Source organism: Eublepharis macularius, chromosome 12 (genome assembly GCF_028583425.1).
Source record: "Eublepharis macularius isolate TG4126 chromosome 12, MPM_Emac_v1.0, whole genome shotgun sequence".
NCBI classification, from domain to species: Eukaryota; Metazoa; Chordata; class Lepidosauria; order Squamata; family Eublepharidae; genus Eublepharis; species Eublepharis macularius.
In genome coordinates this window covers 4,249,940-4,265,983 of record NC_072801.1, presented here as the reverse complement: position 1 = coordinate 4,265,983, position 16,044 = coordinate 4,249,940, and the positions used below count along the sequence as shown (strand labels likewise).

Below are 16,044 nucleotides of genomic sequence, written 5' to 3'. Positions count from 1 at the left end.
AAAAACTGGATGGGTCAGGGTTCTGCTGCTTCTCACTGAACTAACTTCCCTTTATTTGGGGGGATGAAGCAAGAGGCTCACATGCTGTCATCTAAACCACCATCGTTTATTGGTAGTGAGACTCTTCTCTAGATCCTTCTTATACTCCATTGTTAGCCCGCAAAGTTCACAGTGCCTGGTCCCAGTTTATACACAATGGGAAGTTGATTCCCGACATGTAGGACACATCCCTGGCTCATGCATACTTGTCCCATGACGCATTGAAAGAGGGGAACTAGCATGGTCCAGACGCCAAGATTTCCAGGCAGGGGTTTATGCCAACATTGCTTGGTGCCAGAGCAGCACAGTTGTACACAGAGACTCCACCTGAGCAGTCCGATGCACTTAGATTCCTTGGGGACCCACAGCTGAGAAAACAAATTTCAGCCTGGCCACAAGGACCACGTGACATCACTGGGAAAGCAGTATGGATCTTTTTTCTAATTGAAATCTAATTGCCCCTTTCTCGCCTAAGCAAAACCACATTTGTGTGTGTGCTACAGCTGACCTCTGTGATGGCGTGCTAAATCACTTATTAATTTTCTCAGCTGAAATGTCCAGCATTTTGAGATTTATGGCAACTATGTTTTATGACCCACCAGCCAGACCCCCATATTTTGTGTGTCGAACTTTTGCAAAACTCTCTTTGCTAGAAGTCAGGTTTCACACTCAATTTGGCAGCTCCCAACTCCACAATGGTTTCATTTTTTTAATCAGTCACCTTCTTTTCATTTCATATTCATCACACTTGCAAAACAGAAGAAAAACACTATAATTTCAGGAGTTAGAAACCTGCCTATTCTACTCTTTGAAAATTTCATTTTGAAGGCATTAAGGCACAGGGAAACTCCCTTGGCTACTGGAGGCATTGAGTTTCTATTAGCAGGATACACTCCAAGGAGGGCGGGGGGAGAGATGCGAGAGGGTGAACATTTTTGCCCCTGTCAACAGGGATGATACTGAACTTTTCAGTTCCACTGTTTTGATTTCCCTGCTCTCTTGGACGGAAATGAACCCGGGCATTCCTACACTATTTTCTGTTGGCTGGTACTGAATTCTCTCCACTAAACTGACACAATAGTTAATGTTATTTTTGTGTGTCAACTGCATATAAATGGTGTCAAGGAACAACCAGGACAAAACAGAGTTGCACTTACCTGTAACCAGGGCTTTTTTTCTGGGAAAAGAGGTGGTGGAACTCAGTGGGTTGCCCTCGGAGAAAATGGTCACATGGCTGGTGGCCCCGCCCCCTGATCTCCAGACAGAGGGGAGTTGAGATTGCCCTCTGTGCCGCTCAGCAGTGTGTAGGGCCATCTCAACTCCCCTCTGTCTGGAGATCAGGGGGCGGGGCCACCAGCCATGTGACCATTTTCAAGAGGTTCCGAAACTCCGTTCCACCACGTTCCTGCTGAAAAAAAGCCCTGCCTGTAACCATTGTTCATCGAGTTCTGGGCAGGCGCACATTGGCACTGTGCATGTGCAGGCTAGCAGCTTGGCAGAGTTTCCCTCGCTTCTTTAAAGCTCCATGAAGGGCTGCTTCTCTCCGAGCACATAGGCACTACTTTCCTGCTGAAACAGTCACGTGCTCTGAGAGCAGAGCAGCCCCTTCCCTTAGTCCTTTGGAGCTGCCATGAGACTCAACTGAATACCTTACACCAAAGAATTCACAGTGGGGTGGGAGGGAGGGATGCGTGCCTGCCCAGAAGAACTTGATGAACAAGGGCTACAGGTCACTGCAACCCTGTTTTCACCTCTGTTCTTCAGTGCAGTCCCACATTGGGAGATTACCAAGCAAGACACCAAGGAGGCAGAGTGAAGCTCTCTGAAATTACAACTTTATTAACCACAGTGAAAGAGAGAAACAAGGTGTCAAAGACCCTGAATTTTAGAACTCATAACAAAACTGATCAATGTTTACAGTCCATGAGAGTCAGGTAATCTCTAATGCTGTTCTGTTCTAGGTAAATAAAGAGTGCAAAACTGCTTTCCCAATAACAGCTTCATGTCTGGAATTCATGTTGGCAGCACTGTGCTTGAGAAAGGTGTCTGTGGATGACCAGGTAGCTGCCAAGCAAACATCACGTAGAGAGAGAGACACACCTCGGGGGAAGGCAGAGGACGAGGCTTGTGACCTTGTTAAATGTGCCTTCAGTTGGACAATTAAGTGCAGCCTGCTTGTCATCACTGATTGGCAGAATCCCAACTGCCTTTACCGGGTCCACCAAAACACATGAAAAGCTGAGGATCTGTACGAAATGAGCTTGTTCTACACAAATAAAAAGATAATGCCCTTTTGATGCCAAGGGTGTATAATGCTCTTTCCTCTTTTGATTGAGGGGTAGGAAAAAACACAGGGAATGTTATGTCCTGCGCCAAGTGGAATTAGGATGCCACCTCAGGCAAAAATTCTAGGCTGGGTCTGAGTATCACCTTCTCCTCGTGAAACTCGATGTAGGGAGGGTCAGCTCTGAGAGCTGCTAACTCACGAACCCTTCTGGCTGGCATAACAGCTACCAGAAAGCTGGTCTGGAATGACAACATTTCCAAAGTGCGCGTGGCTAGAGGCTCAAAAAGTGCCAGCATAAAGTGGGACAGCATCAGGGATAAGGAAGGACCATTGTAGGGTAATTTTAGTAAATGATTCGTTCCCTTTAGGAAGTGACGTGAAGTGTGGTGAGTAAACACTGTTTTCCCTTGGACCAGGTCATGAGAGGGAGAGATTGCTGTCAAGTGCACCTTAAGGGAAGATCAGGGCCGATTCCAGACGATTAACCTGAAGGCCCTTCATGCCGCCATGTTCCGGATCGCGACGGGGAAAACGCGAAATATCGCGTTTTCTCGCGCAACTCGCGTGAGAAAACGCGATATTTCGCGTTTCCCTGTCGTGATCCGAAACATGGCAGCATGAAGCGCCTTCAGGTTAGTCGTCTGGAATCGGCCCAGGCCACCAGACTGAAGTTCACAAAGATAATCAAAGAAAAGCGGCTCCGAGAGAATGGAAGGAAGGGGCCACTCCGCTCGCAGAACATGTGACTGTTATGGCGGGAAAGTGGTGCCGATGTGCTCAGAGAGAAGCAGCCCAAAGTGAAGGTCTAAAGAAGCGAGGGCGACTCTGCTGAGTGGCTGGCAGGCACATACACTGTCCCGATGTGGGACTGCACAGAAGAACGAAGGCGAATACTCTCTTCACCTAACACACAGTTGCATTGTTAACTAGTCAAGGCAGAATGCTGGATTGGCACACATATGGAGATGACCAATGTGCGTCCTATTGAACGTCATGCTGCACTAATGGCTGATGTCTAAGTCCCGTGGGATGCTCCTCACTCTAAAACACATTGCCCACATGTGACATTACTTGGCTAAACCATGGAAAGCTCGCTGCGGCGCACTGGTGGGCAATGAGAGCAGCACAACATGATGGGGAGCATCAGCCACTTTGTCTCTGTAATGCACCTTCCCCCCCCCCCACGCCGTGTGACACCAATGGGAGGATTTCCTTTGTGATGTTGCCAGACAACACTGCAATGCTATCATGTTCCCTGATAGGTCTGGATCCCTGACTAGCTAGGATTGTGCAATGCATCGTTATTGTGTTTCCTGATTGGACATAATTGTGCATTGTCACAGTGACGTCACTATCATGTCTGCAAACAGACAAGAAAAAAAAATTCGAAATTTCAAGGGGGTTTCACAGCTTTCACTTTTTATGCTAAAAACTGAACCTCAGGGAAATTTGGCATTAGTTCATGGCATGGGGGAAATCAATTGTCTTAAGGAAAAGCAGCTCCTAGTCAAGGGGTCCCCAACCTTTTTGAGCTTGTGGGCACTTTCGGAAGTCTGACACAAGGTCGGCAGTCACCCAAATGGCTTCTGCAGGAGGCAGAGGTACACAGCAGAAGCCCCAGTGCAGGGGGGAAGAGGGATAGTTTAAAAAATACACTGGGAAAGTGGAGCGAGAGAGAAAAAAACAAATACTGTGCTGTCAGCTGCCATTGAAACAAAATTATTTCAATCTACGTAGCCAATCAGATCTCCAGTGGCCAACGAGGAGCCCTGCTGGCCAAGGCCCCTGCCTGGCCTCACCCCCCTTCTAAAACCAAGAAAGGTGCTGGCGGGTGCCATGGTGGGGATCTCTGCCCTAGTTTCTAAGTGGAGCAGGGAATGAAAATAACCGACTCCTACATTTCACTTTATCATATGCCACAGCAGGAGAGGAAAGCAAGCTTTCCCCCACCTAGCCACTACCATGGGAAATAATTCCTTTGTGGGAACTTATCCCGGATCTTGAAGTTGTGCTGAAGGTCCATAGAAAGCAAATAAATGCGGCTCAAAGCAGGGCTAGCCAAAGAACGGCTGCTGAAGCAACACAGCCCATTTCCTCTGGTACAAAAAGACCACCTCATCTGGTGGGGGGAATCAACCCACCCAAACTTCATGCAGAGCCAGCCTGGCCCTTCAAAGTGGCTGTCCATTAGAACGACAGGCCCCCATTATGCAGGGAGAAATGGCAGGCAGGGAATGGCACCCCCTCCTGCCCTTTGCCCTCCCCCACTCAATCTGTCTGATAAGCAAAGGTCCAAGGCTTCCTTCATCAAATGTAGTAAAAAGTCCAGTAGCACCTCTAAGACTAACCAATTTTATTGAGGCACAAGCTTTCGAGAACCACAGCTCTCTTCGTCAGACGAAGAGAGCTGTGGTTCTCGAAAGCTCAATAAAGTTGGTCAGTTTTAAAGGTGCTACTGGACTTTTAACTATTTTGCAACTACAAACTAAACATGGCTAACTCCTCTGGATCTTCATCAAATGTGGCTCTGCTCTCAATCTTCTTCTATCCCATTGCAGGGACCTTGTTGATCTACCCCAAGAGCCTGAGGCAAAAAAGCAAAATGGCACTCTCCACAGCAGTAAAAATATGTAGGGAACCAGGGCGGTGGCTAGAATGTCAGACTAGATTCTGGAGACTGGCTTCAAATCCCCATTCTGCTTTGAAAGTTGCTGGGTGACTTTGGGCCAGTCATTCCCCCTCTCAGGCTAACCTACCTCACAGGGTTGTTGGGGAGACGTAAAAAACCACATATGCTACCTTGAGCTTCAGAAAGGAAGGGCAGGATAAAAAACCACTACTAAAAACATACTTTGTATTAAACCGTTCAGTCCTCCATTATCACCTGTCCCAGCCCCCTGCCTCAAAATGCTGTGGAAGACCCCCTGTACCTCACCAAGTATCCAGTGTGCCCTCTGAATGTCGCCTGATCTCACCTTGGCGGTGCCTCGCCTTCAAATGGATTGAACGCCATCAGGGACAAAACTTCCTTCTCATTGGCCAAGAGCTTTCCTGCCAAGTGGATGATCCATTCATTCTGCTCATAGGTCTTGCAGAAAAAGAGCGTATGGAGAGGGAGAGACATAAATTAACAAACATAAAACAGCCTTTATATACAGTGTTACCAGGACATTTTTTCTGGGAAAAGAGGTGGTGGAACTCAGTGGGTTGCCCTCTGGGAAAATGGTCACATGGCTGGTGGCCCCGCCCCCTGATCTCCAGACAGAGGGGAGTTGAGATTGCCCTCCGCGCCGCTCAGTGGCACGGAGGGCAATCTCAACTCCCCTCTGTCTGGAGATCAGGGGGCGGGGCCACCAGCCATGTGACCATTTTCAAGAGGTTCCTGAACTCCATTCCACCGCGTTCCAGCTGAAAAAAAGCCCTGAGTGTTACACACACATGGGTGTGCTTACACTCAGTGGGGTTATCCAAATTGTTACAGCGCTTCTACAACAGGCAGAAAAGGGAACTTGGGCACCACCATTTTAGGGTGTCTGTCATAATTTAGAGGTCCTGTGGAGTCTCATGTGACATTTTGGCAAGATAATGTCAATGCGGGGTGTTTCCGACTCCCTTACAAGCAGACCGTAAGAGCTGCGTTTGCAGCTGGATTTTCTTCAGAGCAAGCACCAGGGGACAGTGTGGGAAAGGAGAACTCAGCTGCTGTACCTGTAAGACTACGACAACTGCAGCAAAACAGACACGGTTACTCAGAGATTTTGTTTCCGCTTTTGCTGTACTGAGGCTCTGGGTAAGAAGGGGTACCAGGAGGTTGGAGACCCCAAGATCTGAAGCACGAGTACTCTGGATCTCATTAAGGCTTAATTTCTTTAAAAAGGGATTATTATTCTCAATTTAAAATGAGCAGCACCCCTGTGAGACACATTTTCACATTTGAGGGATGAATCAGGATATCCCATCTGAAGTGCAGGTGAGTATTTCCTACTGTCACGTAAAACTATTCCAGGTCAGGGTAAAAAGGCATGTTCTTTGCAACAGCTATTGATTCCCATGACCATGTTTGCTAAGATAACAACGATTCCTGCCCCCACCCCCAGCTATGGCTTGGAGCTCAACAGGGGGGGGGATGTTTGGGAGGAAATTATGTTATGGGTGTTTGTCCCCTGCCCCAGCACCACGGCCCAGTCAATGTTAGCCCCGCCATGCAGCAGGGTTGCATGTCAGGAGATCCAGTTGTGGGTTTCTGGAGTTGCACGTGGTTCAGTCCTTAGTGAAATTATTTTTATTGATTGAAAGTTTTTAGAGATGGGAATTTTTAGTATTGTAAGACACCCTGAGGACTTTTGGAAGCAGAAAGTTGGAACCATGAAAAACAATGGGAGGGGCTGTGGCTCAGTGGCAGAACATCTGCTTGGCTTGCAGAAGGTCCCAGGTTCCATTCCCGCTATCTCCAGCTAAAAGGATCAGGTAGCAGGCGGTGGAAAAGACCATCACCCGAGACCCTGGAAGAACCACCACCCGCCAGAATAAACAGCAGTCAGCTGGACGGGCCCAGGGCCTGACTGAGCAGAAGGCAATTTCCTGCATTCATAACAATTAACAACATGGGGGGATGTGTAGGGGGACATCAGGGGGTGGAAGCAACGCGGAATCCTCCTAGCTCCCTTGTAACTTCCTCACTCACATGTTCCTGAAGTCTGCCGAGTAGATTTCTGCCCCACTTTTCCTACCTCACAACAAACATGTGAGGTAGATGAGGCCGAGAGAGACAGACAAAGACTGGTCCAAGACCACTCAGTGAGGATTTGGACCCGGGCTTCCCAGTTCCTATTTGCAGGGGAGAACTCTCAAGCAGGGAAAGGCGGCCCCCTGCCCTCTTTTGCCCAGCAAGGAAAGACATACGATAAACAACGCAATAGGTTTTGGACTGACTGGAATATCTAGTAAACTATGAAACCGGCTTTGGATTGCAGAAATCTGAAAATAGATCTGAAACCAAGCATATTCACATGACACATGGAACGACACAGAAATTACATGATAGGATGTGATACTTACACTTGACAGTATGTGCTATGCACAGCAGTATACTCCACAGTATCCTTTTACCAAAACATCTTTCTGAAATACTCTGTTACAGTATAGCCCTATTACCCATGCAAAAAAGCCCTCCTGAATAATTTAGTTTTGCATAGTTTGCAGCAGGGCTTTTTTTCAGCTGGAATGCGGTGGAACGGAGTTCCGGAACCTCTTGAAAATGGTCAAATGGCTGGTGGCCCCGCCCCCTGATCTCCAGACAGAGGGGAGTCGAGATTGCCCTCCACGCCACTGGTGCGGAGGGCAATCTCAACTCCCCTCTGTCTGGAGATCAGGGGGCGGGGTCACCAGCCATGTGACCATTTTCTCCGAGGGCAACCCACTGAGTTCCACCACCTTTTTCCCCAGAAAAAAACCCCTGGTTCGCCGAAAGCCAGGAGTGTGGTGGCAGCTATCCTCCTGATTACATCAGGCAGGCCATCCCACAAGGTGGGGGCTTCCCAGCATACAGAAAACTAAAAAGTCAAAGGGAAGAGTTTTACAATACTAATCTGGAAAATTTATATCCCACTTTTTCAGAATCCTCTCCAAGGCTGCTCACAACCACTGGAAGCTGCTGTCAGTGTTTTACAACACTCACTGCTTTGGGGAACTGCATGGAAATTCCTTGCTGAAGAAGACTCTGGACTCTGAGAAATTTCCAAAGAATGTGGAATCTTTTTTTTAAGTTTGCTAATAGCAATTTGGACAATTCCCCACAGGTGGTTTATTCCAGAAACCAATCTCTTTAAACCTGTGGAGGCCAATGCATTGTTCCCCTGGTTCCAGATATTTGGGGAGAAACTTTGAAATAAAGAGACAGTCAGATAAACTGGGATTTACAAACCCCTCCGGAACAGCCATGGCTGTCTGTCACCATTGTCTACAGACCGAGGCAGGGTTAACAATTTTCTCAAACACAAAAGGAGGAGGGATTATGATTTGCAATCTGAACAGGAGATGAAAATCATTCTTAATCTCTGCATTAGCTTCTCTTTGAGAAAGAGCAGTCAAACCTTCAAAGCAACACACACTGCCCAGCTCATGCCCAGGTGCTCCTCTGGCCTGGCATCACTATCCTTCCAACAGACTATACAAAACTCGTTTGCCTGAGGCTTGCTCTAGCCTGGCCAACTAGCCATCAATTAAGAGTATTCCTTCTGATTGATCCAAGTAGCTCCATTTATTCCTAAGGGGCTCTGACAGAAGAGTCCTCTATCAGATTGTGCCAGTTTGGTGTAGTGGTCAAGAGCAGCAGGACTCTAATTTGGAGAGCCGGGTTTGATTCCTCACTTCTCCACTTGAAGCCAGCTGGGTGACCTTGGCTCAGTCACAGCTCTCTTGGAGCTCTCTCAGCCCCACCCACCTCACAGGGTGATTGTTGTTGTGGGGATAATAATATACTATATATATATAATATATATAATATATATTTATATATATAATATATAATAAAAATTTGTTGGAAGACAAAAGAAAAAAATTGCTTTCCAAGCAGCCCTGAGGATAGGAATTCCCAAACTTTGTTCTGGAACATGAAATTGGAGCTGCAGGGATACAGTTATTGTGCCAGGCAATAAATTAATTAAAACAACTCAAGGGCACTGTAGACCCAAAGCACACACACCCTGACAGGAGGAGTGCTGCTGCATCTAAAGTCAATGAAAAAAGGAATCAAAAAAGTCTCATGTCTTCATTAAATACAATTCAATGATCACATACAGAATAAGCTGCCATCAAACACTCCAAGGCACAAAGGTCAACAAGCAGTAAAGTCCTGAATTCACCATAAAGTGCATCATGCAAAAAGTAATAAATAACCGTAGTATGAAAACTTGAGTACAGTTTAAAGTGACCGTGCCTAGAGCAGCAAAACATATGCAATACAGTCAGATTAGGAGATGTCCATGAATTTCAACTCTTAATGCAATTGATGCCTCTTTACTGGTTGGAGATGACTGGGATATGCTCTGAATATTTGATTGTAACTATTCATTTGTGGTAACTGCCAGGAAGAAGGAAACGGGTGGACATACTGGTACCTCCGTCGCCATTACTCTTCAGTGGATTTCTTCAGCTACTCTTCAACGGGACTGCGCTTGCATTAAGAGTAAAGAGGGCACTTTATGGTCAATTCAGGACTTTACTGCTTGTTGACCTTTGTGCCTTGGAGTGTTTGATGGCAGTTTATTCTGTATGTGATTACTGAATTGTATTTAACGAAGATATGAGACTGTGTTTACTTTTTTGATTCCTTTTTTCATTGACTTTAGTTAGTTGGTCATGGTGCTCTGTGAGCATCTCTGCATGATGCTTTAGCCTCCCCTGTCAGGAAGAGAATCCAGATTATGCAGAGATGTGGGTGGGAGGGGGCGGCAGAGAATTCATGTTCTTATACACTTCAAAAATAACACTTGGTGAAAAGGGAGCGCATGCCTCCGATCTTAACTTAGAAAAAACATCCCTCGACAAGCAAGAGCTTGTGAGCTGCTCTGCTGTGAATCTGGGGCGGAAGATTGTTTGGACATTGCCTTGACTTCGGCAGCACCACATCTCAGCATCCTCTGGCAGATTTATCTCTTCCGTAGACGAGAAGATGATCCTCATCCATGTAAATGGATTGGCCACATCTCTGCCATCGCTAAATGCAGGACAGAAAGTGAGAGCTACATCTCCCTCTGGACACGGCGGGGCTCAAAGCGAGGAAGAGGTTTTCAAAAAGAGATACTGTATTTGGTTAATACAATTAAAGTAACAGAAGGGCCTTTTTTTTTTTAAAAGCAGAGCTGCACTGAGATGAAAAGCAACCCAAAGGCTGCTGGGGCTGCAGTTAAGAGACAGTCTGCTAATTAACTGCTCATCATCGTTGGGCATTCTGGGACAAATTCTTCAGTGTCTAAGATCAGGGCCGTTTCCACATGGCTTACCTGCTTGCGTTATGTCCCGGCAGATTGTGCAAAAACCACGGAAGATTGCGTTTTTTCGCACGAGATTTGTGCGACGTCACGTGACATCGCGCAAATCTCGCACGAAAAAAAGTGATCTTCCGCATTTTTTGCGCGATCTGCCAGGATATAACACAAGCAGGTAAGCCGTGTGGAAAAGGCCCAGGTCTGCCAGCTATTCCAACAGGCATCTGCTTGGGTCAGCCATGGCAGGCTTTGGGCCTGTCCCCTTGAACGTGGCTGTGTTGCTGGTTGTTTGCTTCAAATGGGAAACTATTTCCAGAAGCCCAAAGGGGAAGAGAGTATCATATATCAAGTGATGATGAGGTGTAAAGACTAAAGAGCAGCCTGTCACAAACAACACAATCGGATATATCCTCTCCCTTAAGCCCTGCTTGGTTTCTGTACGTTGTTAAGAGTCAGACATTCAACTGCCCCCCTCCACCAGCTTGGAGAACCCCTTTTTTTCACCTCTGCGAGTTACTGTACGTACCTGGCAGAGGGAGAAAGTCCCTCTAACCAAACACAAAAAGTGTCCCACAGACAGAAGAACCATCAAATATTGCTTAAGTTGGAACTCGCAACTTACAGAGGCAGCAGAACTTTCGCTTTGAACATTCATTGTACCAACTTATTAACAATGACAACAACACTCAATTTATATACCACCACCCCTTTCAGGACAACTTAACACCCACTCAGAGTGATTTACAACGTGTATTATTATTATTATCTCCACAACAAAACACCCTGTGAGCTGGGTGGGGCTGAGAGAGCTCCAGAGAGCTGTGACTGACCCAAGGTCACCCAACTGGCTTCAAACGGAGGAGTGGGGAATCAAACCTGGCTCTCCAGATTAGAATCCTGCTGCTCTTAACCACTACACCAAACTGGCTCTCTTAAGAAAAGACTCTGGGCCTGTCATAGAATAGGATTATCCTGAGCAGATTTAACAGTCTCCAAGGCCTTCCTCTTTTGGCCCTTATTTCGCTCTGATAGACCTGCCTGTGACCGTGTGCTCTTCCAGCTCCCATGGATGTCGGGATACTTCCATTTTCTGATGTAACATCATCCTCGTAAGAACAGCCATGGGGGCTAAGACCAGTGGTCCATCTACTCCAGCATCCTGGCTCACAATGGCAACCAGATACCCCTGCAAGATGTACAAGCATGGCACGGAAGACAAAGCCTCCTCCCCTACAGCACAGGTATTCAGATATACAATGTCTCTGAACATGGAGGCTTCATCAATTTATTTATTTACTTCATTTATACCCTGTCTTCATTATCTATTTTATTTTGATTTCTATTCCACCCTCCCCACGAAGGGCTCAGGGTGGATTGCAACATTTTAAAAACACATTAAAATTAATTTATACAATTAAAACTATAAACAGATTTTTTTAAAAAAACTTCACACGGAAAAATATACACTCAGATGGCGGCAATCAATAGCAGCAGATGCAGCTCAACAAGATAAGGTGGTGGACAACCCTTGTAGGAAGGGATTCAGATTTTATTCTTCTCTATTTTTTCAGCTGGTGGAGGCCAAGCCCGACCTCCAGCATATGCCTGGCGGAACACTTCTGTCTTTCAGGCCCAGCAAAACAATAGCACATCCTGCCGGGCCCCGGTCTCAGGGGACAGAGAGTTCCACCAGGAACTGCATATTGATGACACCCAAGCCCGAAGCTCTGCACCAACTGGCCAAGGGGGCGCATATAGATGTTAAACAGCAATGGGGAGAGTATTGCCCCTTGTGGGACACCGTACACCATAGGTTGGTGGGATGGCAGTCTCTTCCCAAGCACCACCTTATAATAATATAATAATAACATCTGATTTATACACCACCCTTCAGGACAACTTAATGCCCACGCAGAGCGGTTTACAAAGTATGTTATTATTATCCCCACAACAAAACACCCTGTGAGGTGGGTGGGGCTGAGAGAGCTCCAGAGAGCTGTGACTGGCCCAAGGTCACCCAGCTGGCTTCAAGCGGAGGAGTGGGGAATCAAACCCGGCTCTCCAGATTAGAGTCCCACGCTCTTAACCACTACACCAAATTGGCTCTCCTTTTGTCCCTGACCGTGGAGAAAGGAGACCAGCCACTGCAAGGCAACTGCGCGTATCCCCACATTGGTGAGATGGTGGCTCAGAAGTTCATAATCGACTGTATAGAACGCTGCCGATAAATCCAATAATATCAGCAGCACCGATCCACCTCGATCCAGGTGTCTGTGGAGATCATCCATGAGGGCGACCAGCAATGTCTCCATCCCATACTCTGGCTGGAAGCTGGCCTGGAAGGGATCTAGAGCTGAGATTTCATTCAGGACCCCCTGCAGCTGTTCTGCCACCACCCACTCAATCACCTTACCCAGGAATGGGAGATTTGAAACTGGGCAGTAACTAACAGGGTCAGGGGGGGGCCAAAGATGGCTTCTTTAAAAGAAACCTCACCACAGCTTCCTTTAGTGCCCCATGAAAAACTCCGGAGCTCAGGGACAAGTTGACAATGACCTCCAAGTGCCTCGTACTCCATTGGCACTGGCCTTTACCAGTCACGATGGACACGAGTCCAGGAGGCACGTGGGGAGGGGGGAGGGTCTCACCGCTCAAAGGGTCCTGTCAATCCCATCCCCGCAGAGTGGACTGAAATGGTCAAATGTTGGCCCAGAAGACAGCTAAGGGGTCCCTAGTTCACGTATTGTATCAACTGTGGCTGGAAAATTGCAGCGGAGAGACAAGATTTTATCAGCGAAGAAGCTCCTCAAAGCCTCACAGCTTATATCCGAATTCAAAATCTGACGGTCTCCATCAGGCAAGGAGGTCAACGAGCGAACCACATTAAATAATTTTGCTGGGCGTGAGCTAGCTGACGCAATGGAGGCTGCACAGAATTCCTTCTTCACAGTCTTCACTGACACCTCACAGGATTTCATAAGCATCCTATAAGATGATCTTGCTTCTTCGTCACGGGATCACCGCCACACTCGCTCAAGCCATCTTAGCTCCCGCTTCTTCCGGCATAGCTCCTTTGTATGCCACGGAGCACATCAGATCCGAGGGTAAAGAGGGCGACAGGGAGTGATCTCGTTGGTGGCTTCAGAGAGCCGGCCTTGCCAGTCCTCCACCAGCTCATCGTGGGGCATCAGATCCTGCAGAGCATTCTGGAAGCCGATTGGATCCATGAGTCTCCGCGGGTGAGCATAAATCAGCTCACCACCCTTGTGGGAGTGGGCGGCAGATCCAGCCAAGCCTTGAGGACCGAGTAGTCTGACCATGGCACGGTTTCTACCTCTTCCAGAACCACATGTATCCCCATCCCAAAAAACAAATCTAGCGTGTGGCCTGCTTTGTGTGTAGGAGCTGATACAGCTTGGGAGAGACCTAGTGCTTCCATGGACGACACTAAGTCCGCGGCCTGCATAGAGGTGGCATCATTGACGTGGACACTGAAATTCCCTAGCACCAGCAATCTAGGGTACTCCAAGGCCCACCCCACTACCACCTCAAGCAGGCGCAACAGGGTATCTGCTGGTGCGCTAGGCGGTTGGTACACCAGACAGAGAGCCAAACTCTCCTTGGCACCCCACACTAGGCCTACACAATCAACGCCAGAGATTTCAGGGATAGGGAGCAGCCTGAAGGAAGAAGTCTCTCTGGCAAGGATCGCCACCCCTCCCCCCTGACCTCCAGTTTGGGACTGATGAGGGACTGAATATCCCGGGGTGGGGTGGGGGGCAGGATCAGTTCTCTCAAGGCGACCGTCTCACCCTCCCTTACCCAGGTTTCGGTCATGCATACCAGGTCCATATCATTTTCTGCAATAAAGTTTTGCAGTGTTGCAGTTTTATTATTTATAGACCTGGCATTGCACAATATCTGTGTTAAAGTGGGGCTAATTTTCTGAGCTCCATCACCAGCATATCTTGGGATGGGACGTAGGTTAGAAGGCCACCAAGCCATACTGTATCTCTGCAGCCTTCTCCACTTAGACCGAGTCCCACTGCCATACCTCCCTTGTCCCCAGAGGACTGGAATCCACCCACCCTCCCAGTGTCCACCACCACCAGATAACAACGTATCACCAGCAGTAGTATCTTTAGAACTAATTCAATACTAATTTCGGCACAATAATCCAGTCCTAGGAACACCTGCACCATACAATAATCAGTTTTCCTTAAGCCACCACCCATGGCTCCATTCCCGATCAATTTAATTTAATCAATTTTTATCCAATCAATAACTCCACCCACCCTCCTAATCCAATTAGCACCACATCTGATTTAACCACTAATATTAACTCCATTTGTAGCAGAACATATAACATTCTAATTTCCCCCTCCTCCCTTTCTTTCTTTTTTTAAAATAATGTATTAAGGCCACAATTAAACAAGGTGGTGCAATAAATACAACCCCCCCCCCCGTTTGATCGATTCCAAAAAGCCATTCATTTAATTTAGTCTAATTAACCTAATCAATAGCTCCCCCCACCCCCATCCAATTAACACCACATTAAACTCCAATTGCAGCGATAAAAATTAATTTACTCAATACTCTTCGTATTCTAATTCCCCCCCCCTCTTTTCTCTCTCTTTTTTCTTACTTTAAAGCCACAATTAAACAGGGTGGTGCAGTAATTATAATCCTTCAGTCTCAGGGAACAACAATTTAATCCGCTTCAGGGAAGCCTATCACCCGCCTCTGTAATGTGAACCAATTCACTTCCCAACCCGACTCTAAAGCCGGTAGTTCAACCGTCTTCGAGGCCAGCAACTCCGAGGCTTCTCCAGCTGTTCCAGGGGCTCAACCAAGTCCAGGCCATCTCTTCTGTTGTTATACAAAAACCAACAGCTGCAGTTCTGTTGTTATGCAAACCCCAACAACCTCCAAAAGGCCTCCAAAGGTCTCCAAGTGGTCTCTGAAGCTCCCAAAGGCTGCCCAGCCTCCGAGAGCCTCCGAAATTCTCCGAGAGCCTCCAAGGCTCTCCAATGTGGATCCAAAGGGGCTTGCACCATTCTTCTCTCCTCCGTTTTATCCTCAAAAAACCCCTGTGAGGTAGGTTAGGCTGTGTGTATGTGACTGGCCCAAGGTTACCCAGCATGTTCACATGGCAGAGTGGGGATTTCCAACGCTCTAACCACTGCACCACACTGGCTCAGTGTGGCTGGGCCTATCCTCAATTAATCTATCTAATTTGAAATCAACCCAATGCAAGGCCATGAGTACATTCCTGAAACAGTAGAGGTCTCCAGAAGTTAATTGCTCTTTGTGTGAAGAAGTACTACCTTTCGTCTTCCCTGAACCTGCATGTGAGGGTTTCTTTCTTTTAAGTTTTCGGGGTGGGGTGGGGGGGTGGATGAGCTGGCATCCTCATGGGAAGAACAGGAGCATCAGAGAGGAAACAGAGGGCACGTTTCTAGTGTAGCACAGAGAGAACACTGGAAGGGGCTACTAGAAACGTCTCTGGGTCTTGACCACCTGCAGCTGAGGCCTTACTTAAGATGCCAGCTTCTAAAACAAGGATGCTAAGGTCCTCTGAATCGTGAGCTGAGGAAAGCCGGATCACAGCCTCGAGGCAGAAAGAGGCGTGTAGCTCTCTCTCCCCCCCCCCCCCAAGGTGCCATTGGCGCTGGATGGGCATCCTACAGGGCTACAGTGACATGATTTCACACTCTGGGTTAGAGGTCT

At 47.5% G+C, this 16,044-nt stretch overlaps 1 protein-coding gene across 2 annotated transcripts in view; it reads right to left on the bottom strand.

The window, feature by feature from the left end:
- LMF1 (lipase maturation factor 1) overlaps positions 1 to 16,044 on the bottom strand; it is a 236,380-nt gene that overhangs the window by 4,257 nt on the left and 216,079 nt on the right. For both annotated transcript variants that reach the window (XM_054992834.1, XM_054992835.1), the window contains one exon: positions 5,302 to 5,414. In XM_054992834.1, coding sequence (XP_054848809.1) covers positions 5,302 to 5,414 — 113 coding nt within the window. The remainder of the gene's footprint in view (positions 1 to 5,301; positions 5,415 to 16,044) is intronic.